General features: G+C 34.7%; 1 protein-coding gene across 2 annotated transcripts in view; it reads right to left on the bottom strand.

Moving 5' to 3' along the window:
• Window positions 1-24,501, bottom strand: part of BIRC6 (baculoviral IAP repeat containing 6) — a 226,625-nt gene that overhangs the window by 144,327 nt on the left and 57,797 nt on the right. Inside the window, exons 11-23 of one of the 2 annotated variants that reach the window (XM_040623077.1) lie at window positions 22,789-22,938; window positions 20,260-20,485; window positions 18,014-18,174; window positions 16,845-16,976; window positions 16,220-16,351; window positions 13,994-14,172; window positions 12,881-13,014; window positions 11,528-11,689; window positions 11,299-11,430; window positions 10,331-10,428; window positions 8,749-8,896; window positions 7,738-7,871; window positions 1,894-2,028 (exon numbers count right to left, since the gene is read on the bottom strand). In XM_040623077.1, the coding sequence (XP_040479011.1) occupies window positions 1,894-2,028; window positions 7,738-7,871; window positions 8,749-8,896; window positions 10,331-10,428; window positions 11,299-11,430; window positions 11,528-11,689; window positions 12,881-13,014; window positions 13,994-14,172; window positions 16,220-16,351; window positions 16,845-16,976; window positions 18,014-18,174; window positions 20,260-20,485; window positions 22,789-22,938 (1,923 nt within the window). Of the gene's footprint in view, window positions 1-1,881; window positions 2,029-7,737; window positions 7,872-8,748; window positions 8,897-10,330; window positions 10,429-11,298; window positions 11,431-11,527; window positions 11,690-12,880; window positions 13,015-13,993; window positions 14,173-16,219; window positions 16,352-16,844; window positions 16,977-18,013; window positions 18,175-20,259; window positions 20,486-22,788; window positions 22,939-24,501 lie in introns of both variants that reach the window. The other variant, XM_040623076.1, reaches the window with a different exon arrangement.

Here is a 24,501-nt window from a genome sequence, read left to right as displayed (position 1 = left end):
CATGCACTGATATAGATGAATTTAACAATCATAACACTAAACAGAGGGCAGACCAAAAAATACATAAAAGCAATTTTATATTATAAAGGCTCTATTCAACCAGTGATCTGAAACACATAATTGATTATACAATGAAACAAACAAAAACCAAGAAATGATTACTCTACAAGTTAGGACAATGTTTACCTTTTAGAGAACGAGAGAGAAATAAGTGGAAAGGGACATGAAGATACTTTTTAGAGTGCTGGATATATTATTTCTTGACTTGGCGGTCACATGGACAGTTTGTTTTGTCATAAATTGCTGGTCATACAATGGTTTTCTGCATTTTTTCATAAGAGCATCATATTTCACAATTAACATGTTACCAAAAAAAAGTAAATAATAAGTTGAGAGACTAGTTACCTTTTAGCACCTTATGACCACTAGTCAAGACTTTGCCCTAACATTTAATAAAAATCCCTCTGCTGGTGGTGGTTTCAGTGTGGGCGAAATACAGATATGAGTGCTTGTACAGGCACACCATCTTTGGAAATTAAAGAAACTGGTTCCATTGCTTGCTTTACAGGAGAGGAAAGGGAGTGTGAAGGAATACTTCTCTTTTTCAAACCTACTCTTACATCTGTTATAAAATTTTATATCTTCTAAAAGCATTACTTACTCAAACACATGAATTTTAGACCCTTAATTTCAAAACAGTTCCAAGAAAGAGTCTGATTTATAACAAAAAAGTTCTCTGAAAGTTCAATTTCTTGTCATGCATTTTTCTATTCCAGTGTACATGTATGTCTCTACAAAATGACTATAACAATCCAAGAAAGCAAACACAAAATTTCATCCTTTTGTACATCCTATATAAGAGAAATATTAGATTTCAATTGAAAACTCTCATGTAAATTACACAAGCCAAGGATTTCACTTAATGGTTACTTCCACGATTAGAAGATATAAGATGATTCTGAAAAAGAAGGCGCTTGAAGACTGAAAATTTCGTTCTAAAACGCTTCTTAAGATTAAATTTTTTGTAGCTTCTCAAGCAAACTGTTTTTACTTTCCGTTAAACTGTTGAAGAAAACAAAAAGAAATCCACGAAACACAAAACCACCAACAGCAGAATTCATTCAAGACAATATTCAAACTCTTCTGTGACTGTAAAATAAAGATAAAACCATATCCAATGTTTTTGATTATAAAAATTTCAATTATTTGCAGCAAGACAGAATTATAAATACTGATTCTACGATGTGAAGGAAAAAAAAATCACAGAAAAGAAGGTATATTTAAAAACAAGAATTCCCATTGATTTTTTAAAATACCAACAATATGACATAATTTAACACATTCAAATATTGGTTCATATATCTGAAGGTGCTTTAAAGTATCTGGAAAAAAATATTCCCTCTTCACTCTTCTCAATATATATTATATATTATATTATATACTGTGAGCTTTAAATATACTGTGAGCTTTAAATGCAAGAAATAACATTATGATGCCCAAACTACACATTAAGACTGGCCAACAGGTGAGGAGAGTTGAGGCTGGGTAAGGGAAATGTAGTCTATCATACTTTCCCCTTTACTTTTGTTATGTTTGATATTTTCCAAATTAAAGGGCTTCTAAAAATGCACACACACAAAAACAAATGGATTTAAGATAGTGTTTGAGAAAGTAGAAAAAAAAAAAACTATGAACTGACACAGAAAAATATGGAAAACTATTAATGCTTTTTCCCTCCTATTAAAAAGTTTCTATTCAACATGACACCAAAGGAACTTACATATAATATAAACGGGTATTTAAGTACTTATATATCACTCTGTTTTTACTTCAGCATAAAACGTATGATAGAAAGAGTGAATAATAAAAGAAGGTATATACCAGTAAACGTACTTGCATCATCCCTTTCTATTCTGGTGCCATCACTAGTTGACACACAAGTAAAGTGCAGGGGTTCAACTTCTAGAAGTCCAGTGAGAGATGTGAAACTACCTTCGGCAGCTGTGCAACTACTGACCTTTCCATTTCCTGTTAAAGAGACAAGTTTTGTGCTATATAAATTAATTTTCAAAAGGCGATAGTCATATGGAAAATTATAGCTGCTACTCCAATTTCAGTTAGAGAAGATACATAAACACACAACCATTATACAGTGCTTCCACAATGGACATGGGATTAAGAAAACTCACAAACAGAAGATATTTGTTTCCATGTTGCAAAAGCAGAGTTGCATAAAAGCAACCCAGTGACCACTCACGTTAATATGAAACAGTAACAAGTGATTTAGATTTTAAATGAGGAAAAAATAATGAACCAGCTACTAATATTAGCGATTACACGATGTTAAGAATGCATAAAATCAGAATACATTCTTTCACACTGACTGTATAAATATGACACTAAGTAAAAACTAAAGAAACATTCTAAAATATTATCAAGATTTATCTGTAAATATATCTTTGTATTTTGTATATTTTATCAATTTTAGAATGAGGCCTATTACTTTATAATCATAAAAATACATCTGACACTTAAGCAATGCTGACGTTGGGGGTGCCAACCCAGCACACAGTCAAAAATCCATATATAGGGGCACCTGGGTGGCTCAGTCATTAAGCATCTGCCTTCAGCTCACGTCATGATCCCACGGTCCTGGGATCGAGCCCCGCATCAGGCTCCCTGCTCAACGGGAAGCCTGCTTCTCCCTCTCTCACTCCCCCTCCTTGTGTTCCCTCTCTTGCTGTCTCTCTCTGTGTCAAATAAATAAATAAAATCTTAAAACACACACACACACACACACACATAACTTTTGACTCCCCCAAAACTTAACTACTTTTATCCTACTGTCGACCAGAAGCCTTATAGATAACATAGTTGATTAACATACAGTTTTCATGTTTTATATATTATATACTGTATTCTTACAATAAAGTAACCTAGAGAAAAGAAAATGTTAATAAGAAAATCATAAGGAAGTGAAAATACATCTACAGTACTGTACTCTATTTATTGAAAACAATTCCACATATAAGTGGACTGCACAGTTCAAACGCATGTTGTTGAAGGGTCAACTTTAGTTTAAGTTAGCATATGTAGTTAAAAAAAATTAAAATAATTCACATGATCACAGTTATGTGAACCATAAAACCACAGCAAGAAGACAAGACAGAAGAACACAAAACAATTAAAAGTGTTATGTGGTATAGGGGAAAAGGGTTATTTTCAGTATTGTCCAAATTTTCTGGAATTAGCACTGCTTTAAACAGAATTCTTTAACAGACAAAATCAAACAGAAACCAAGGATGGAAAGGATGGGGAGATACAAAAACTATCAACATCTGAAGGACTAAACCAAATGCAAGACCAAATTATCATAAACCTGTTCTCCAACATTTTGTCAGTGCACATCATAGGACCTGACACTTGTTAAAAAAAAACACACACTTGGGGCTCCTGGGTGGCACAGCGGTTAAACGTCTGCCTTCGGCTCAGGGCATGATCCCGGCGTTATGGGATCGAGCCCCACATCAGGCTCCTCTGCTATGAGCCTGCTTCTTCCTCTCCCACTTCCCCTGCTTGTGTTCCCTCTCTCGCTGGCTGTCTCTATCTCTGTCGAATAAATAAATAAAATCTTTAAAAAAAAAAAAACACAAAACTATTTATTGAGCACTTAATACTAGACATGAGAAATACATGAGAAAAGGACAGGACCCAGTTCTCATTAAATACCTACTCTGTGTTACAGATTACTGGGCACTAAACAACTAATCATACAACTGAACTTTTAAAAAAAAGCACTTACCCTATGATCTAGCATTTGGGCACAAGGTATTTACCCAAAGAATACAAAAATACTAATTCAAAGGGATACACACATCCCAATGTCTACAGCAGATTATCTACAATAGACAAATTATAGAAAGATCCCAAATGTCCATCGACTGATGAAGGGATTACGAAGACAATGGAATATTATTCAGCCTGAAAAAAGAAATCTTGCCATTTGCAATGACACGGATGGAGCTAGAGAGTATTATGTTAAGTGAAGTCAGTCAGAGAAAGACAAATACCATGATTTCACTGATGTGGAATTTAAGAAACAAAGCAAATGATCATAGGGGAAAAAAAAGAGGCAAACCAAGAAACACACTCTAAGAAAACAAACTGAGGGTTACCATATGGGAGGTGGGGGGGGTTGGGTTAAACAGGTGTTGGGGATCAAGAAGGGTGATGAGTCACTAAACTGTACATCTGAAACTAATATTACACTGTATGTTGACTAATTGGAATTTAAATAAACACTAAAAAAAAAAAAGTGCTGTTTTAATTAAAAGAAGTTTCAAGGACAAATGAGTCCAGGGGAAATCAGTCTAAGTCAAGGAGTAATAAAATACTTTCATGATGAGGAGATGAGATTTATGGGAAGAATGACATTTTTATGTATTTATTCCAGGCAGGAGAAACCTGGCAAAAGAAACAACATAAGTGAAATCTCTCCAGTAGGAAAAAATATGGCACATTAGAGGAACTAAAGGAGCAAGGAGGCTGGAGGAACATTTCTCAATCCAAACACCTCTCTATCTTTAAACTGATTAAGAACTGTTAAAGAACATTCATCTATGTTGGTTGTGGATGGATGGATGGATGGATGGATGGATGGATGGATAGATAGACAGAGATAGACAGATACTCATCCTAGCAGAAATCTTAGGATAAGAATATTTTAAACATTAACTCATGTAGTAGTAATAAATTCATTAGATATAAACAGCATACTCTGATGAATAATAACTGTCTTCAGACAAAAATAACTTTATGAGAGGGGCAATGTTTTACATTTTTGCAAAACTCTTTAAAATCTGGCTTATCAAAGAGGGTAGTTTATTGTCCTATCTGTCTCCACATTCAGTATGTTGCAGGATGTTGTTTTGGTAGACCTTTATAAAAAAAAAAATGTTGGAAAAGGAATATTTTTAATAGTCTTATATATTCAAAAACTTTGGCAAGTGGTATTTTTTTTTGAAGATTATTTGCCATGTGGTGTGTTAAATCTCTCTCTCTTTTTTTTTTAAAGTAGGCTCCACGCAGTTCAAGCCACTGCAAGGCTTGAACTCACAACACAGAGATCAAGACCAGAGCTGAGACCAAGAGTCAGATGCTTAACTGCCTGAACCATCCAGGCATCCCTGGTCTCTGACATCTTACTGATGCCCTTCTCAAACTCTAGAGCGTGTTAACTGGACTTCCTGTATTTTTAAGAAATCTCTTACCCACTTGGAAAATACTGGTTGACTACTATATACATACGTTAACACATTTCATTATATATATATATAGATATAGACATATCTATATATATATATATATATATATATATCAAAAAATGACATTCAGTAATATCAACATAGGCTATCAGAAAAGTTGTTATATACCGAGAAGCTGTCAAGCTCACTGGATGATGTAAGTTTTCCAAAACTCTAATTTTTGCTTAAAAGCTCTTTTAACACTGGCAAAAAATACTATCAACTGGATGGATACTGATAGTTCTTTTCTATTCATTTTTTAAAAAATACCTACCAATCAAGTGCGAATGAACATATTTTGCAAATCATTCTTTTAATAAAAACGGTGTTCCATAAAATAAGCAACTAGTTCAGCTTGTAACTCAAACTGCCCAAGTATTTCCTTAAAACAACCGTGGTACTTCAGTATGCAGCCAAAGTGCTTTGTGCCTATTTCCCATTTCATCACAGAATAAACATAAGTATCGACAGTTTCAAAACTTAATAAAATTAACAACTTTTACTGCCTCATCAGGGACATTTTTAATGAAACTGGCATATTTTTTATTGCAAGGGCAGAGTAGAGAACATCATGCTTTTGCACAATTAGTATAAATGTCTATGCAGTGAAAAAGGCAAATAATATTGTTCTATCACAAAGACAGTTGACCCACGGATTCCCTGAAAGTTGTCTCAGGGACCCTGAGCAGGTCTACATACCACACTTTGAGAATCACTGGACCAGAGAGAATTGACTAACAGAGGCAATGGTATTAGATTAGGTGGGAAGGGAAAGAGAGCCAGATCATAAGAGATTTTATATGCTGAAACAAAGACTTTGGACTGCAGAGTAACGGAAAGACATGAAAAATATTTTAAGGAGAGAGGTAAAGTGACCAGGTTTGCATCCAAAAACAATCACACTCATTGCAACGTGGAGAATGTACTCAAGTGAGGCAGGACCAGTTAGAACACTATTACTGTAGTCCAGATTCAAGATGACTGGCTTTCCTGTAATCATGTGATCATGGGAGGTAAGAGAATAGCTTTGAAATACATGATGGTATAAAAAGATATAATAGAATCTGTTGACAGCCTCAATGTGGAGGCTGAGCAGGAGGTATCAAGTATGACATTCAGATTTCTCATTTGTGCCAGTGATGCCATTAACTGAGAAAAGGAACACTGCACAAGGTTTAATGGTGAGAAATAAAATGCAACATTCAGATGGAGACTTATGTCACGATTTCTAAGTCCCTTCTCTTTACTAAGTGTGCTGCTCTCGTGTGCTTAACTCCCTGGCCGGACCTGAGCTTTATGGTCTTTTCCTTACATTCTCTCCATAATGAAATCTCCTTCTCTCCTAAGTATACAGAAGGCATCTATATATCTAGTTCTAACCTCTCCTCTGAGGTCCACTCATAAATTGACGTGTCACTTGAACAGAGAGATCAGCATAAAGTAGTCAGAGCCTAAGTCATCAAACAGAAGAGGTAACACATACCCACAAGCAACATAAGCCATTAAAAGGCAAGTTAAAAGATCAGTAAGTTTAATATGACCTCTTTCATTAAAAATGTTCATGAACATGTGTAGCAAACAAGTCTAAGCAGCTAAACATCCTGTTAAGGTAATCTAAGAGGGTGGAAAGTTTGTAATTAAGGCACTTTACATTTTATTTCTATTTCTGTATTTGATTTTTCTCTTTCGCTTTTTCTCATGATTCATAATTTAAAGTTTAAGAAACTGAAATTAACGGCCCAAATTTACTTCTGTTTAATGTGATAATTATCTTATTACGTTGACCTAAAACTCTAACATTGTGGTTTACTGACAACACTTACGGTAAGTTCAGTAAGATGTAAGAAAATAACGGTCATTATTTTCATTAACAAAACTAAATAAACACCAAATTATGGCACCTGAAATGGTTATACATTCAATCCTAAAAGCATATTCTTTCAGAAATGTATACGAGAATACATGTAACACTGTACAAAGTTTAACTGAGTATGTTAGTAGATATAGAAAACTTTTTCTCCATCTTTACTTATTACAATAAATATACATCCATCTTATTTTCTGAAATATGAAATAAAATGTTCTTTGATTTTGTGGCCATCAAAGGCATACCAAATAAAGCAGAAAAGCCTACAACAAATAATCAAATTTTAAAGTCTCTTACGAGCATTAAAGTCATACTGACATGCAATGAAACACACAAAAACACGAACAAAAAGCAATTCACAACCCTTCCAAAAGTAACTTCAATCATTTTTTTTTTTTTGAGGGAGAAGTTATAAAATAAAGGCAAACAGTTTCATGAGTCACAGATGTTAAGTTCTGAAGAATTTTAGTTTTTCAAGACAGAACACAGTAACTACAATCTGTTGTCAATGGTAGCTTAACCAAATATATAAAATTCAGAAATTCCTTTAATAAAGGATGTTACTACCTGAAAGGACATCTGACAAATCAATTTCATCTGACTGGACACCAATGCTGCTGTTGTATACATTTTTACAAGAAGAACCGCTCATCTCCAAATCAAAAAGGACTGGATCAAATGGTGAGCTATATAATCCATATCTGAAAAATAAAATAATGTCCTAACAATTTTCCTGTCAGCCATCTAATTAACAAATTACCTATTTACTTAGTTTTGAAAGCAGTTTGACACAGCGCAAAGGGAAACACTAACCAGATTTAACCCACGAAATTCAGTGAATTTCAGTTGTGTTCCCCCAGAAACGTAAACTCTAAAGGAGACTCAACAAATGTGATTCTAATAAACTGGCAGGTAATGAACCAAGACTGAATCTTCATCTGCAGATTAAAGCAAGGAAAAGATAACCAAGCACCCTTCCCTCAACTCCACCACTAGTTACACTGACTCAGTAGAAAATACAAAGACTTTGAGTAAAATTTTATCAAGATCAAGATTTCTTATCTAAAAAGATTACAAAAATCATCGTGTTAAATAAAAGAATAACTTCCAACACTGAAGATCAGGCAAGAACTCAAATGTAACCTTCAGCTATTTATTGCATTATGTTGAAGTTTTAGAAAAATCAACCAGCAGATGAAGAATACTGATTATGGCCAGTAAATGATTTATATAACTCCAATCACAAAATTCAAACCACAGAGAAACAAATTATTTTAAATGCTTCTTCAACTAGCAAGAAATACCACTTTTAAGCATTTTAATATAATTAGTCCTCCACATAACCATTTTCAGGACGTTCAAAATTGTTAAAAGGAATTATTTCAGAGAAAATAGAGGAAAGAAAACCTTAACCTAATATTTAGAAAAAGGAAATGCACAAATATATTTTTGCAAGCAAATATATATATATATATATATATATATACATATATATATATATATACACACACAGTTCTGTACAAAGCTCCTATCATATCCTGAAAGGCCCACTGTTAGTCATTTCGTATATTAAAATACCTTGTCTGAAGTAAAGCTTCCATTGGTGTTAGCCTGTCCTGTAACTGTTTGGACACAGCCGTAAGCAAAGATGCACAAGCTGTACTGCACCCAGCCAAATCTTCATCTTTAACATAATTTAGTAAGACAAAATACCAATAGACAGAACCTGAAAACAATAAAAACAAATCAATGTTTCTTTTCCTCATTGTTCGCTAACAAAGAGAACTAACTTCAGATTACATATTTATCAGTAAGTCACCTTACAAAACAACTTATACAGAATGGACCAATTCCTTGGAGGACACTAAGAAGACAGTAACAGATAATTAGAAATGTGTTTTTTAAGGACTAGATAAGTCAACCTAATCATTTAGGTTTTCAATAACTTGAGATGACTCTGAGGGACATTTTAGAATAACTGGAAAGGTACAGAGATGTCAGGTCTTCCAAGCCATCCTTCCTGAAATACTGTTTGGTTTATACCAAAACTTTCAAGAACAATGGAAGGCTATGAGGTACAAGTAACACATGCTGGCAAGTGAATATAGTTATCCTATACTGCCAGTTAGATACAAATCAACACGGTTAAAAGACGATCATTATCATGTACTTTAAGACTTTTATAAAACATGAGATATCTAAGTACTAAGTACACCCCAGAATTTAAGCATCCTACCTCAAAGAATATTCTCAAAAAACTATTTTCAACTCCAAGGCTGTTAGAGTGAGCAACCGAGTCCAAAACATTCTACTCTATGTAACAGAGTTAATAGTTTCACCCAATTTATGTCTAAGGTAAACATAAACAGATTCTTTACCCAAAGTAAGATATTGATAAAATAACCATATAACAACTAACTTTGAGTAGGCTCTTTTTCTACAATACCACAAAGACCAAATATAATCCTTGCTGAGTAAGTTGATTATTTATTAAACAAAAGACTGTAAGAAACGTCTACAAAAAGATAACATTAGGTTTAAAAGGACAAATCAGTAGCCCTTTATAGTAACAACAAAATAGCATTAAGAATATTTTTAAATATTTTTAAAATATTCATTACTTTATATATGTGCTATTTTAAGAGACTGCTTTATAAAGTGCTACTTGATAACTACATTCATTCCTTTTTTTAACACCACATTCACTCTTGAATAGCATGTCTATAGTCTTCAAGTGCTGAAGAAATCTACTGGCCCCTTTAGAGAGTTCTCGTTTGCCAAAGTGCCTACCAATCGCACACAATACATGCATGGAGCATTCTACTTATGTCATCGCTCTGGCCCTTCCTGGCATTTTAGCAAATTTGTGATATCTGATCTACAGTCAATTAACAACCAAACAACTCAATGATTTTAATGAAATACAGAAAATGTATGAATTAAGATGATGCTATTTACTTAACTCTCCCACTTTTTCCAAGCAGTACTACTGAACAGAGTATCTGCCAATCTGATAAATCACAATTCATCAACCCCTTAGAGAAGCTACAGAAAAAAGGGGGAACAACCGAGGAAAAAAATACTTACTAAATAATCCTGAATATATTGTGAGATATTTCCTATGCCTATTGCTATTTGTGATTAAACTAATTTCACATACCACCAGTTGCCGCTGCAGGTAAAAATGACATATTATCAAGTAAGGCCTTCAACAGAACAGATCCAAAACCTGGTTGACATGGGTCACATTTGCCATTACTGAAAAAAATTTAAAAGAAAAAATGTAAATATATCACTCAATATCTAAATTCAATCCTAAACATGGTGTAGTACCTAAGAAAACCCTTTAAAATATATTCATAGAGATTACAAGAAAAATCTGCCCTAAAGCCCTTTATACACATAGAAAGATAAGAGGGACTGATTATACTAAGGATCTTTGTAATGGTTTTCTTCACCAAAAAGGGCTAACAAGCATATATAGTCAATACTAACTATTCGTTTTTAAACATCTACTAGATGGTTTAAGTCTCAGGGTCTAGAAAAAAGGTCTGCACAATCTTACAAATAAGCCTGGTAAGACTGTCATATAACAGGGAATAAGGCCTTAGGAGAAGAATCCAAAGACAACCAGGGAAGATAAAAATAAAAGTGGGAGAAGCGTTCGCCTTACGAAAGTCCCCAAACTGCTAATAATAGGCAGAGAAGCCTAGTAGACTACTTTAATTAAGGGGCATCTGGGTGGCTGTCAGTTAAGCATTTGATTCTTGATTTCAGCTCAGGTCATGATCTCAGGGTGGTGAGATCAAGCCCTGCTTTGGGCTCTGTACTTAGCAGGGAGTTTGCTTGAAATCCTCTCTCTCCCTCTCCCTCTGTCCCTTCCCTCACTCGTACATGCTTCTCTCTAAATAAATAAATAAAATCTTCTTAAAAAAATGTATGCAATATGACATTTTCTCCTAAAAATCTGAAGTTCATTCTTAGAATCTCGATAACCCTCACCAACTTTTGAAAATCCTATAATTATACACTCATTCGATAAGTATCAAATTACACCACAGACACAGCCATCACCTGCTGAACTTCAAGTGCATCTACAAACTTGACTTTCAACAAAAAAACACCAACCTAATGCACAAGGCTAGAAATCGGGCACACTTATGGGCTATGCTTCGTCCGGCCTCAAAGAAGCAGGCACGTACGATGTCTGAAAGACATTTTCGTGTTTTTGAAAGCAGGCTCTCATTTCCCTCTTTGGAGCTGCAAAACAATAGCAGACATTTAGACTCATCTTGAACTTCTATTCATAACATCCAAAGGGCAATCATCAGTGATAAGTAAAATCTTAATTATTAACCTTCCAGGTCCATTTGAATGTACTCCAGCTAACCAACAAAGGGTATCCAACACAAGGCTCTGGGCATGTTCTGTGATTTGGCCATCATCTGCTTTTCTACAAAGAGTGTTAAGAAGCTTCTCATGAAATTCTGAAAACTGTAACATAGCACATCGTTGCACTCTAAAAAAAGAGAATATAAATATATTAACAACCAAAACATGGGCGCCTGGGTGGCACAGTGGTTAAGCGTCTGCCTTCGGCTCAGGGCGTGATCCCGGCGTTATGGGATCAAGCCCCACATCAGGCTCCTCTGCTGGGAGCCTGCTCTTCCTCTCCCACTCCCCCTGCTTGTGTTCCTTCTCTCGCTGGCTGTCTCTATCTCTGTCAAATATATAAATAAAATCTTCAAAAAAAAAAAAAAAATCAAAACAGAACAGACTAAAGCTATCACAACCTGGTTGGTCATTTGCTTCACTGTGAATCATGAACATCACAATTAAAAATATTTTTTTGAAAATTATTACAGTGGAATGTTGATCTCTTAATGTTATGGTATTAAAGATTTAAAACAGCATATAAACAATACTTGGTTTATAGAAAGTTTTAAAAGAAAGTAAGTTTGGGACGCCTGGGTGGCTCAGCCGGTTAAGCGTCTGCCTTCGGCTTAGGTCCTGATCCCAGGATTCTGGGATCGAATCCTATATCAGGCTCCCTGCTCGGCGAGGAGTCTGCTTCTCCTTCTGCCCCTCTCCCTGCTCGCGCTCACTCTCTCTCTTTCTCTCTCTCTCTCTAAAATCTTTTTTAAAAAAATAAAAGAAATTAAGTTTAATAACATATCATATTCCGACCAAGAGTGAATAAAACTTCAAATTATATTTCTTTCCTCATTCTACAAATACCATTTGTACAAATACAATATTCCTGGTATACTTCAAAGTACTGTATATATACCAGGGATAAACCAATGAGGTAGAAAGGTAATTCATACCCTCACTGAGATTACAAGTACTTAAGTAAAATGGAAAGCAAACAAAACCTTTCAAGTAAAAAGAAGACTTAAAATTTTTATATGTGCTGGGGCGCCTGGGTGGCACAGCAGTTCAGCATCTGCCTTCGGCTCAGGGCGTGATCCCGGAGTCCTGGGATCGAGCCCCACGTCAGGCTCCTCCGCTGGGAGCCTGCTTCTTCCTCTCCCACTCCCCCTGCTTGTGTTCCCTCTCCCGCTGGCTGTCTCTATCTCTGTCGAATAAATAAATAAAATCTTTAAAAAAATTTTATTTATTTAAAAAAAAATTTTATATGTGTTGTATTTACTAGAACTCTTTGTACATTTACTACTATAAGAATAGTAGGAGAAGGAAATGAGGTTACCTTTCCTTAGAAATTGAAGTTTTCTTAAATCTTCGAATGGTGACTGAGACCTCTTGCAGTAAGTCACAGCCCCGGAGATTCTCAGATTTTCGGGCACCACTTGCATTTTCATTCTTAACATTAGATGATTTTTCCTAAACATACAAAAACAAATAACTCAATGAACAAACAAATGAAACTAAAAAATTATTTACTATTTAAAGTTTTAAAAAAAAGTAGTAACTGAATTATGACTATCAAAACATACACATCAAATTAAAATGATAGCTTTTAACCCTCATATTCAGTAAATGACTAAATTCCCCCAGAATTATAATGGGGGGAAAAAAACAAAGTCACTGTTTTAAAGGCAATAACCCAATTAAAGATTAGAAAGCCAAAGTCCTGAGACCAAGTCCCAGCCACAGCACTTAAAAGCGATATGAAATATGACCGCTCCCCAATCTCTAAGGTTCACTCACTTTCAGTATGAAAAATGGAGATAATAGTAGCACCTGCTCTGCCTACCTCAGAGTTATTTTGAGGATTAAATCAGATAAAGTACACAGAAGTCCTTGAAAAATTGGAAGACCTATACAAATATAAGATGATTGGTGTTACTGATATTGCTATTGTTGCTTATGAATAATGATGATAGAGAAACAAAAATCTCCAGAGTTCAGGAAAATCCAAGATCAGACAATTATGAAGAGACTGCATGGTACACAGCTACTTGTAGAAAATCAACCTTGAAATTAGGGTTTATCTCTAACATTATTACCCAACTTCTCTTCCTGCATCCTCCCAAAAGTTTACCAAAAAAAGTAGTGAGTTACCAGTAAAAGACACAAACTCTAAAACCTAAATAAATATTATGGCCTAAAATAATTATAAAGGGAAGTGTCTGCTAACAATTACTCTCTTCTGAGTATACTTTATAAACATTTGCTTAAAGTTAATTCAAAATATATACTTCTTAAATACATTTTTAAAGTCACTGCAAAGAAAAATTATAAACAAACCACGTGTCTATTGAAAAATCAATGAAGGGTCGTACTCCTTCCAATTGTGTCAAATCTTGTCCATAATGTTTATAGTAGCACTGTTGTGGTTCAAAATGACACTGCTTCGTACCTTGCCTGCTGCGACTTTTGCCAAGAGTGAAGCAAGTGAATAACCCTTGTTACTCTGGTGTTTTAGGGATGGAAGTCTTACTACAGGGCGTATACCACCGTTACAGATCTCATCTGTTCCTCTTTCATTCACTGCCTTGACGTGGATTAAAAAGGAACGGTATTTTCCTCCTGCCATACCTAGAGGAGCAGCACAGAATGGGAAAAATAACTTAATCACCAAAAGACCAAATTGCTTTTCATCTTCACAGAGCAAGTTAATTCCAGAAGAAAAATACACTTGATTAGAATTTTCAAATTATACTTTTTGAGTATAATCCCCAAATAACCTTCATATGTTGGTAGCAAAAGAACAAAAAGCACAGGAGTTACACAAACACCAGAAGACGGAAAATTCTGACTAATTATTACAAACACTTTGCATATTTTTCCCCAATGAAATTATTCATTTTAGTAACAGACATTTTGTGAACTACAGAAAAACACACACAATAAAACTAACTTTAAGGCACTACCCATAGATAATGATGGTATCATTATGTGAATCCATCCCAGTCTTTTTATGCACGCATGCACACACATATGCACATACACACATATACATAAGCACTGTGGTATTAATAGATGAAAAAGCACAGGCTTTGGGGTCACTACCTGGGTTTGAGTAATGGCTCTGCCATTTATTAGGCATGTGATAAATTAATCTGCTGTGGTTTGGTTCTTTCAAATGTAAAATGGGAGTAATAACAGTACCTACCTCAAAGACAACTAAAACACAACTATGCATGGCACAAAGACAGCACTCAATAAATACTGGTTATTACCACCAGTACATTTTATTTTCTTTTAACTAAATTAAGATCACACCACACAATCCATAAGTAAAATATATTGTAAAAATACCCTCAAATTATTAATACACTCACCACTAAACCATCAGCCTATCGGTACCCTGCAGGTATTAAATCTTTCTCTAATTAAAAAGCTACCTTTGTTGTTTTCCAGTGATTGGCCTGCCTACTGTGCTAGCATTACAGGTACTCTTCTTATTGCTGTATTATTATTCTATGTTCTAATATCTGACAAGACCTCCTCTATTTTCTTTTTCCAAACTTCTTTGATCCATATCATCCTTTTCCTCTAAAAATTTAGCTATCAATTTCTCCAGTTCCAAAGATTTTTGGAATATTTGGTAAGAATAAAAAATCATTCTTGGTAAATTCTAGAAAAATTAATACTTTTAAATTGAGTCTTTTGAAATGCATATCATTTAATTGCATCCCCCATTTTGTCAAAGCCAACATCTTTATTTTCATATACAAATTTAAGTTTCACATTCTCATTCAACAAAAGTAACTTATACTTGAAGCAATATAAGAGATTTTATTACTCTGGCTCACTACGTATATATACCCCAGTATGTGGCATAACACACCACAGGATCTCAAACGAATGAGGTGTAGTCAAGAGAACACATTAAAACTTGTATATATGTCTGCAACTAAAGGTAAATATGTAAATGTAGACAACTAATATGAAGGAATGTACACAAATTAAAATAGTTGTTATCTGCATGGTCAGGTATTTTCCTGATTTGCAGAAGAACTGCACATCCCACCCCACCTCCAAAATAACTTTAATAATGAAGGTAGGTGTTTTGTTTATTGGCTTTTTTAATTTACCCCGGGATACAAAAGCTGATATATAAAAGTCCTACTAATGCAATATTAATCCTCTACATAATGGCCAATTGTTTTAAAATATACATTAATTATAATGTGTTTATGTGAGACACTCAAATAATTACATCTGATATTATCAAAACTCTTCTATAAAAACCCTCTTAAGAGAAAATATTATAACAATATACAATTAAAGACACAGGACTCTTAAGTTGATGGGAAAGGCAACCATGCCAGAACATGTCACCTGGTTACTCAAAAAAGCTCTGCGATATCACACTAAGTTATCATATATTCATTTTTTTAATGCTTTCTCTAAAAGAACTGAGACCTCCAAAACACAGAAAGTAGAATCAAAAGTTTCACATAAAAATACAGTCACTTCTGAGAGAAAATGACCTCAGCTACCAGGAAACTGATGGAACTGTTAATGCAAATTCCAAACAAAACAAAATCTTACTTTTCTGAGATCAGTTTAAAAAAAAAAATCTATTTTTCCAATAGTAGCATTATTTATTCTGTTTTTGTAAAATATGCTACTTCACCTTTAACAAGTTTGGGACTTGTTAATGTCAACATCCCAGCATGCCCTGATAGATCAAGGCCACTAGCAAGCCATACTGGTCCACACAGAATGTCTTCTTTATGATCTTCTAAAAATGGACATAATCTAAGACCTAAAAAGAAAAAATACATATTTTCTTTTAAATTAGTTTGTAATTTAAAAATATGAAATAAGCAAATATCCATCCCATATGTAATACCACCACACAAAATACCACACTTAGAATGTGTTCAAATAAGAATTCACTATCATGCTAAGGAACTATAATCAAAGATCTGATATATTTTCAAATATCTGATATATGTTGTTTTCCATTCCCATATTATTTACATTCACCTTGATCGTCAAAAAATATTATAAAACCATGACATGATTTTAAATCCCAAGATATTAAAAAAACAAGAATGCGAGTATTAGCGCAGCTGTGTTCACAAAGATGAGCTGAAAGTTAAAGCATATTGCCAAAGCACAATTATAGGTTATTTTTTAATTGTGTTTTTAAAACCAAGTTTTTGCAAGCCATAAGGAAATCTCTGCCCAACATGATGCATTTGGATCACTACTCCTTTTACTGTCATGGACAACAGCTCTATAATTTAACTCACACTGTGATTCCTCTACATCCATGTGCTGCATTTCTTCATTCAAATCAACCAGGGACGGTTTCCCATTTTGTTCCACTTCAATGTTAAGAGCTGGAGACAAAGGAAAGGTGATCTGCCTATCTACTGCTGTTTCTAGAGGATAAAAATATTAGTAAACTTAATTTTGCTTAATATCAATAATTTATGTGCCTGAAATTCTAAAATTTTCTGTTAAAATGGGAACACTGTGATTTTTATCACAGATGCTACAAAATGGTTGTCAGAAGAAGAAAAAAAATTAGATTCCACTAATCATTTCATACACTCCTTTCAATGGTACTAAAATATTCACCTGAGAAATAATTTGCTGGCAACTAAAGTAAAAGTTCTTACCCTACGTTGCAGAGTACAAGTTTTAAAAATACCAATGCCTAAGCCCTAGACCCAGTTAAATCAGAATCTGCCATGATTCAAAAGAATGCACCACACACACAAACACACACATATACACAAACACATACATATGTATTTTGAAAACAAGAAATTTTTCAGGTTTCACTGTTTCTACTCCCTGGTGTAAAGCAGCCCTTTTACTCTGAAATCATCCCCAGCCTTTTAAATTAACCTATTAAGGAGAAAACACTGATGAGAAACATCTAGTTCCCAACATACTAAATGTATACAATCTATTTAAACAGATTGAGTAAAATGACTCAATATATCAAATTCTGAACTTGTAAGAAAAGTAAATAAAGCTGGGTGTATTTCTGGGTGTGTTTCTGGATTAAATGAAAGGTTAGGTTTCACTACTGATCTTAAAAGAGTATGTGACTTCCATTAACAAAGTTCTTTTCCCAATCAAGTCTCCGCTTAGGAAGAAAAATGTGCACATCTAGGAATGATGAAAGTGAAACTAATTCAGGAAGGAACCAACTGAATTTCCCAAATAGCAAAATTAAATTATTCCAGTTTATGCAATTTTACACAATACTGAGCTACTGAAAACCTCCAAAATATTCTAGAATTAACTTTTCTAAATAAAACCACCAGAAGTAGAACAGAAAAAAACAACGGGGTGGAGGAGAGAGTGGAGAGGAGGGACGTGAAACCTAGACAGCCAAGTTGAAAATTAGTTTTTTTAAGAAATCAACTCCAAAAATTTTCAAATATAAATTTTGATTCATTCTTACCATTGACTTTCCCTAAGCCCGGAGCTTTATTTTTCAGCAGTGTCACTTGTATCTGTGGAATATTGGTGATGTTTGAGTTCAAAACAAATTTGAAGTCCACGTGTCCAACCATACAAGCTTTCGGTAGAACCAATTCAAATACATGTTCATCCCAGCTGTTGCTGTCAAACAAGGGGGAAAATGCTAAATACAGCAAAAGTCTTTCTTTGGCCAAAACCACATCATCATTAATAACACTTCTCATACTCTCTGATTTGTAGCCTCCAACAAAACTCAATGCTTCTCAATGGGATCAGCTCCCAAAAGAGAGGTTAAACTTAGGGTAATAATTGATCTTACCTTAGAAATCGACACCTATCTTGGGAACTGAACATTCCAATAAACCCTGTTCCTTATACTGTGGACTATTAGCATGATTATCTGCAGATTCCTGGGCCCCACCCCAAATCTATGAGTGGGGTCCCAGGAATCTGCATTTTGAAATAAGAACTTCTTCTATTTCTTAGACATGTCTATTCTGATTTTTAATTCCATATAAAGGTTGAAAAATAAATCTCCAAATCATACTCCATTGATTTACAGACTCATTCAAATGTCTACCAGACATCTCTAATTTATCATAAGTAAAGCCAAACTTCTTAATTGCCCACTCCAACCTCAGTAAACAGAAATTCTATTTTTCAATCAGCTCAATCCAAAACCTTAGTCATTTCTGACTCTTCTTTCTCACACCAGATGTTCAATATATCAGCATATACTATTCCTTCTATGCCAAATTATATCCAGAATCTGACCACTCTTTTCACCACCTCAACAACTATCACCATGGTCCAAACCACCATCAACAAACTAATAGCATCCAAACTAGAACCCTCACTTCTATCATTGCCCTCCAACACACACAACCACTTATAATCTATTGTCATCACAGTAGTCTTACTGCATCCTTCTAATATATAAATTATTCCTGTATCCAAAATCCTTTAATATTTTCCTAATCTTACACCACATAAAAATCTCACTGCGGCCTATAAAGGATACTTGTCCTCTGGTGACCACCTACCTCTTCTGACCTGGCCTCCCTCCTACTCTCCCCTACCCTCACTGCATTCCAGCAACACTGGTTTCCTTACTCTCACCAGAATTCAGTAACCAAACTCCTCAGGGTCTTTGTACTTGCTATTACCTCGGAATTAATGTCTTCATGGAGGTCTTTCTGGCCCCTTATATAAAAAGTACCATACTGGGGCACCTGGGTGGCTCAGTCGGTTAAGCATCTGCCTTCGGCTCAGGTCATGATCCCTGGGTCCTGGGATGGAGCCCTCTGTCAGCTCCCTGCTCAGCGGGGAGTCTGCTTCTCCCTCTGCTCCTACCCCTGCCCATGTTCTCTCTCTCTCCCTCAAATAAATAAATAAATATTTTTTTTAAAAAAGTACCATATTTTCTCTCTCACTCTTGCACACATGCACATACCCAGCAACTACTCTGACACCATACTGTCTTATCGTTTTTCATGGCTTTTATGACTATGTGGCACACTAGATACTGGCTTACTATCTTTCTATCCCCAAGAGAATGTAAATTCCAGTGGCAGCTATGTTACTAGTGCCTACAAGAGTGCCTGCATAAAACAAGCATTTAATTATCTGCTAAGGGGCGCCTGGGTGACTCAGTCAGTTAAGTGTCTGCCTTTAGCTCAGGTTGTGTGGGATCGAACCCCACATTGGGTTCCCTGCTCAGTGCAGAACCTGCTTCTCCCTCTGCCACCCCCCCGCTTGTGCTTTCTATCAAATAAATAAAATTTTAAAAAATAAACAACTAAATAAATATCTGTTAAATAGGGGAGATGTGGTAATTAGGGGTCTGGACATTAAGGAGGGCATGTGATATGATAAGCACTGGATAGTATAGAAGACTGATGAATCACTGAACTCTACCTCTGAAATTAATGATACACTCTATATTAAATCAATTTAAATTTTAAAAAATAAAAATAAATAAATAAATACATATCTGTTAAATAAACTTGTGAACTGAGTGCCCAAACTAATCGCAATGCTGGATTACTCTATTTTATTCTACAACTAAGAATATAGAAATCTCCAAAATTAAGTGACAAATGAGAAGAACAAAGTTATTAATATAAAGACGTTAAGAGAAGCAACAATATACCTAAGAATTCTATGTTGTTTCTAACAAATACATAACATGGGCTTAAAATCAAATACCTTAGAAGAATATCTTACCTGTCAGTCTGTAGTTTCCAAGTTCTAGTATGCTGAGCAGCATCCCCATGGTGTTGCTGATGCAAATGTTGAGGATGCCTCCTTTGCTGCTGTTCTTGTTGAACTTCTACCCAACATGGAGGAACAGTAGCTGAAAACCGTGGAGTCAAAGTCTCAAAGCGGGTTAGCTCCACAAGAGATGTCAAGATGTCAAGGGTGAATGGCTGGTCCACCAATAAATCAACTCCTTAACAACAGTGAATATAGAATTTCAAATAGGTTTTTAAAAAAGAGCTTTGATTCATGTTTTTTGTCTATTCAATTAGAAAACTTGCCAACTATCCTAAGAGTTATTAATGTTAGCTCAGATATCTATATGCAAATAAAGTAACTAGCCCTGACTACATAATGGCCATAATAAAAATCCATCTTGAATATTTTAAATTACAAAAAGGGTAATCCTTATTGGAGAAACCCAAACGTAACTTGTTAGAAGAGCCCTGAATGAGCTCTAACCAGCCCTAAGTTAACAAAGGAAACGAAGTAGTGCTGAAATGCAAGCTAAGTCTTTATCAAATCAATAAATAACCTTTAGACTTCATCATTTACAAAACAAAATGCTAAACATCAATAAGTACATAACATCTGCCCTTTTTAACTTTATATAAAAGAAATTTTTTAAAAGTCAAAACTACACTGATGGCAGATAAATACTTACAAACCAAAAGCTTTACCAGGACTTTTTCCTACTTTTGTGATAGTTAAGAATATCTTGTATGCATACAAATATTTATACTTAAATTTATACCAAGTTCTATAAAATTATTAAAAGTAACTTCAAACCACATTTTTCAAAGCTTAGAGCTTTTTAAATCAGACTGAAACTGTTAAATATTGTTTGTAAACATTAATTGCATGCCAATAACCCTTCTTTACATTATTTGCTTCCTTATAATCTAATTCATCTTTTCTCTACTCAATAGTATTTATGGACTATATATGAAAATTCTTAGGGTGCCTGAGTGGCTCAGTCGGTTAAGCATCTGCCTTTGGCTCAGGTCATGATCCAGGGGTCCTGGGATCAAGCCCAACGTCGGGCTCCCCGTTCAGCAGGGAATCTGCTTCTCTCTCTCCCCGTGCTCCTCCCCCTGCTCCTGTTCTCTCTCTCTCAAATAAATAAATTTTAAGAATCTTTTAAAAATATAAATTTCTTTTCCATTATAACAATAACCTATAAAATAAGAAACATCCAGTATGTTAGCTTTTTAAACCAAACTGTATAGTTGATCAAGACAATCAAGTCTTGATTTATTGTAGCATGAGACATGAGTCAGTTTATCTCAACCAGGAGGAAAATCTTGCTTCCCAAGGGCCACCTGTAAAGAGGTAATTGTGCTACTGGACTCTAGCAGATAGAAGCCAGAGATGCTGCTAATACAGCCCAGGACAGTCTGCTCACAAAAAAAAACTGTCTAGCCCAAAACGACATAATAGTGCTGAGGCTGAAAAACCCTGGCATGTAAGATAGCATAGATTATAGTGATAGTCACTAAAGTTAGCATGTACACTAGTAATCACTAAAGGTTTGCCTTTGATGCAAAGAAAAATGATCAAATACCCAAATATTAAGTGTCCATAAAAACCAAATACCAACTTTATGTATTAGTTCTATTTGGAATACATCTGAGTTTAAACACACTTTTCATTAAAGATTTATTAACCTTTTAAATGCTAGATTTAGGGAATAGAATGTATTAAGGACTAAGAGTAAAACGTAACAGCACTGTGGAAGCACAAAAGGACTAACTGTAGTCATAAAGGGTGGGGAAAGAGAGCTTAGTATAACATGTAAACAGCATGAAACGTAATTATACACTTAAGAAATCATGAAAAGTTTATTGTAACAAACACTGAGAAGACGAGAGTTATTTCATAAAAGTCCAAGATTTAAGCAGGAGTAACATGTTCACATTACTTCTGAAAAAATACTTCTGAAGGGCAGTAGAGAACACAGAGAGGAGAAAAGTCAAAAACAACATACAAAAACAAACCTATCTAATGGTGCACAATGGGGCTATGAGGATCTCAATATACTACCCCAGGGAGAGAATATTTTTTCAAGCTTTTCAATTCCAGTAGTAATATTAGTAAATTAGCCACTCCACTGACTTTATACTTTTTTAATCAACTCCCTATTTCATGTTTTTTCCCTAACTAGACCAAAAGCTCCTTAATGGCCAAAATAATGTTTTACCTCTTAGGTAACATCACTAATACTGGCCAACCCACCACAGGTAAAAAAACATTTTTTTATTTTAATGTTCACAACAATCTGTAACTACTGAAAATGATAAATAATGATAAATAATAAACAAAAACAAGCCCAGTGAAAGAATGGAAACAAAGAAATGAACTCCCTCAACAAAGTAACCAAGAGTTGACTGTAGAAACTGAAAGAAATTTTAACATTATTTAAGAAAGACTCAGAAAACTTTGAACATCACAAGAATTTGCATTTTTAAAATTTCATTTAAAAACTTCGTATCATACCTGAAATGCCAGGACTTGAAGGATTTGATAAAGGTTTGGAACCTTCTGAAGATGGTTCTATTCCTTTAGAAAGAGATCCATCCACTAGTATATCAGCTTCATCAATATCATCACAAGTTCCTCCAATTTGGAGAAAATGAAGCTCACCACCTACAGTGTAGTAAAATTTTATCAGCATAGGTACACGGAATATGGATAAACATACAAATGCATACTACTTAGTTAAGAAACTCAATTTATTTTAGTATCACTCAAAAGGCAGTTAACAGGGCTGCCAAAGTGACATATCTTCCAGAATTTAGAAATTAAATTGACAAGGTATTACAGACTGAAAATTAAATTTAATTTTAAAAAATGGCAAATACACAAACATATGTGAAAACAGTTATTTACCTAGTACTAACTATGTGTAAGACACTATTTTAAATGCTTACATTCATTTACTTAGTCTTCCCAAAACCCCTTGAGGCAATAAGGACTATTACTGTGACCACTTTACAGATGAGGAAACTGATGCACTAGCTAAATATCTCAGCAGTAACAAAAATGAACAAAGATTCTTAATTTTTTGAAGCATTCACAATGAAATGAAATGAAACTGAATTTCTATTTTTTTGTAGTTCTCACAGAAAAAAACTGAAAGCAAAGTTAGCAATATTTAAGACAAAAATCAATGGATAAAAGAATATTCTAACAAAAGTATTTGGAGACTCACTTTCAACATGACAGAACAAGGAAGATGACAACTCCTCTTCCTGAAAGCAGCTATAAAGCCAGACAAAACTGTCATTCAACCAGGGTGGCGCAAGCAATGAAAACCAGCAGAAGGGATGCTACTGCAAGGGGGCCCAACGGATTTAGAGAGCCATCAGTTTAAAGGGCTCAGGGGCAACAAAAATGAGGTGTATCCTGAAGTCAGGACCCTGCCCTTAATACAAAGTTACAAGAAGCAAAAGAAACATAGGGGGGTTGGCAAACCCTCCACATAATCCACAAAGATCAGAGGCTGTACACATGTGTTACAAAACCAGATGGGGCCCAAGCCATCCACACATTTCCAGTCAACTAAGCCCCATGCATATGCAGAAGAGTTGTAAGAGGGCATGACAGAAAATAAAAATAAAGCACATAAAAGCCAGAACACACCTGAATACAGCCTTTCTGGTAAAGTTACTTGGGGACAATCATTTATCAAAATGTTTGGCTGAATACTAAGCTAAGTGGACACAGAGGCAACAAATAAGAAACAAGGCTTAAAAATGAAAACCTCTAGGGGGAAAAAATGATGGGAGACATCAGTGACTGCACACTGCAAAAGAAACATTTCACAGATGTAGTCCTGATGGGTTACCGAACAAATAAACAAAGCAACAACAACCTCCCAAGAGGGGAAATCAGAATCCAGAATTCTGCAATATTATTTAAAATGTCCAGTACTAAATTAAAAATTGTAAGACACCAGAAGAAAGAATGACCCATGCTTAAAAAAAAACAAAATCACTGGGAAATATTTCTGAGTTCTCAAGATTTAGATTTGGCAGACAAGAACTTCAAAGAAGCTACTTTAAGTATTTTTATAGAATAAAAGGAAATCAGGTATGGAGAATTAAAGGAACAAATGGTGGAAATGACTCAACAAGTAGAGAATCTCAACCAAAAAACCAATTGTTTTAAAGAACAAAGGGGAAATTCTGGAGTTGAAACATAAAATAG

This window comes from Ursus maritimus, unplaced genomic scaffold (genome assembly GCF_017311325.1).
Source record: "Ursus maritimus isolate PB19 unplaced genomic scaffold, ASM1731132v1 scaffold_6, whole genome shotgun sequence".
Classification (NCBI taxonomy): Eukaryota; Metazoa; Chordata; class Mammalia; order Carnivora; family Ursidae; genus Ursus; species Ursus maritimus.
Note: the sequence above shows the minus strand (reverse complement) of the source record. Positions and strands in the feature narration are given on the sequence as shown.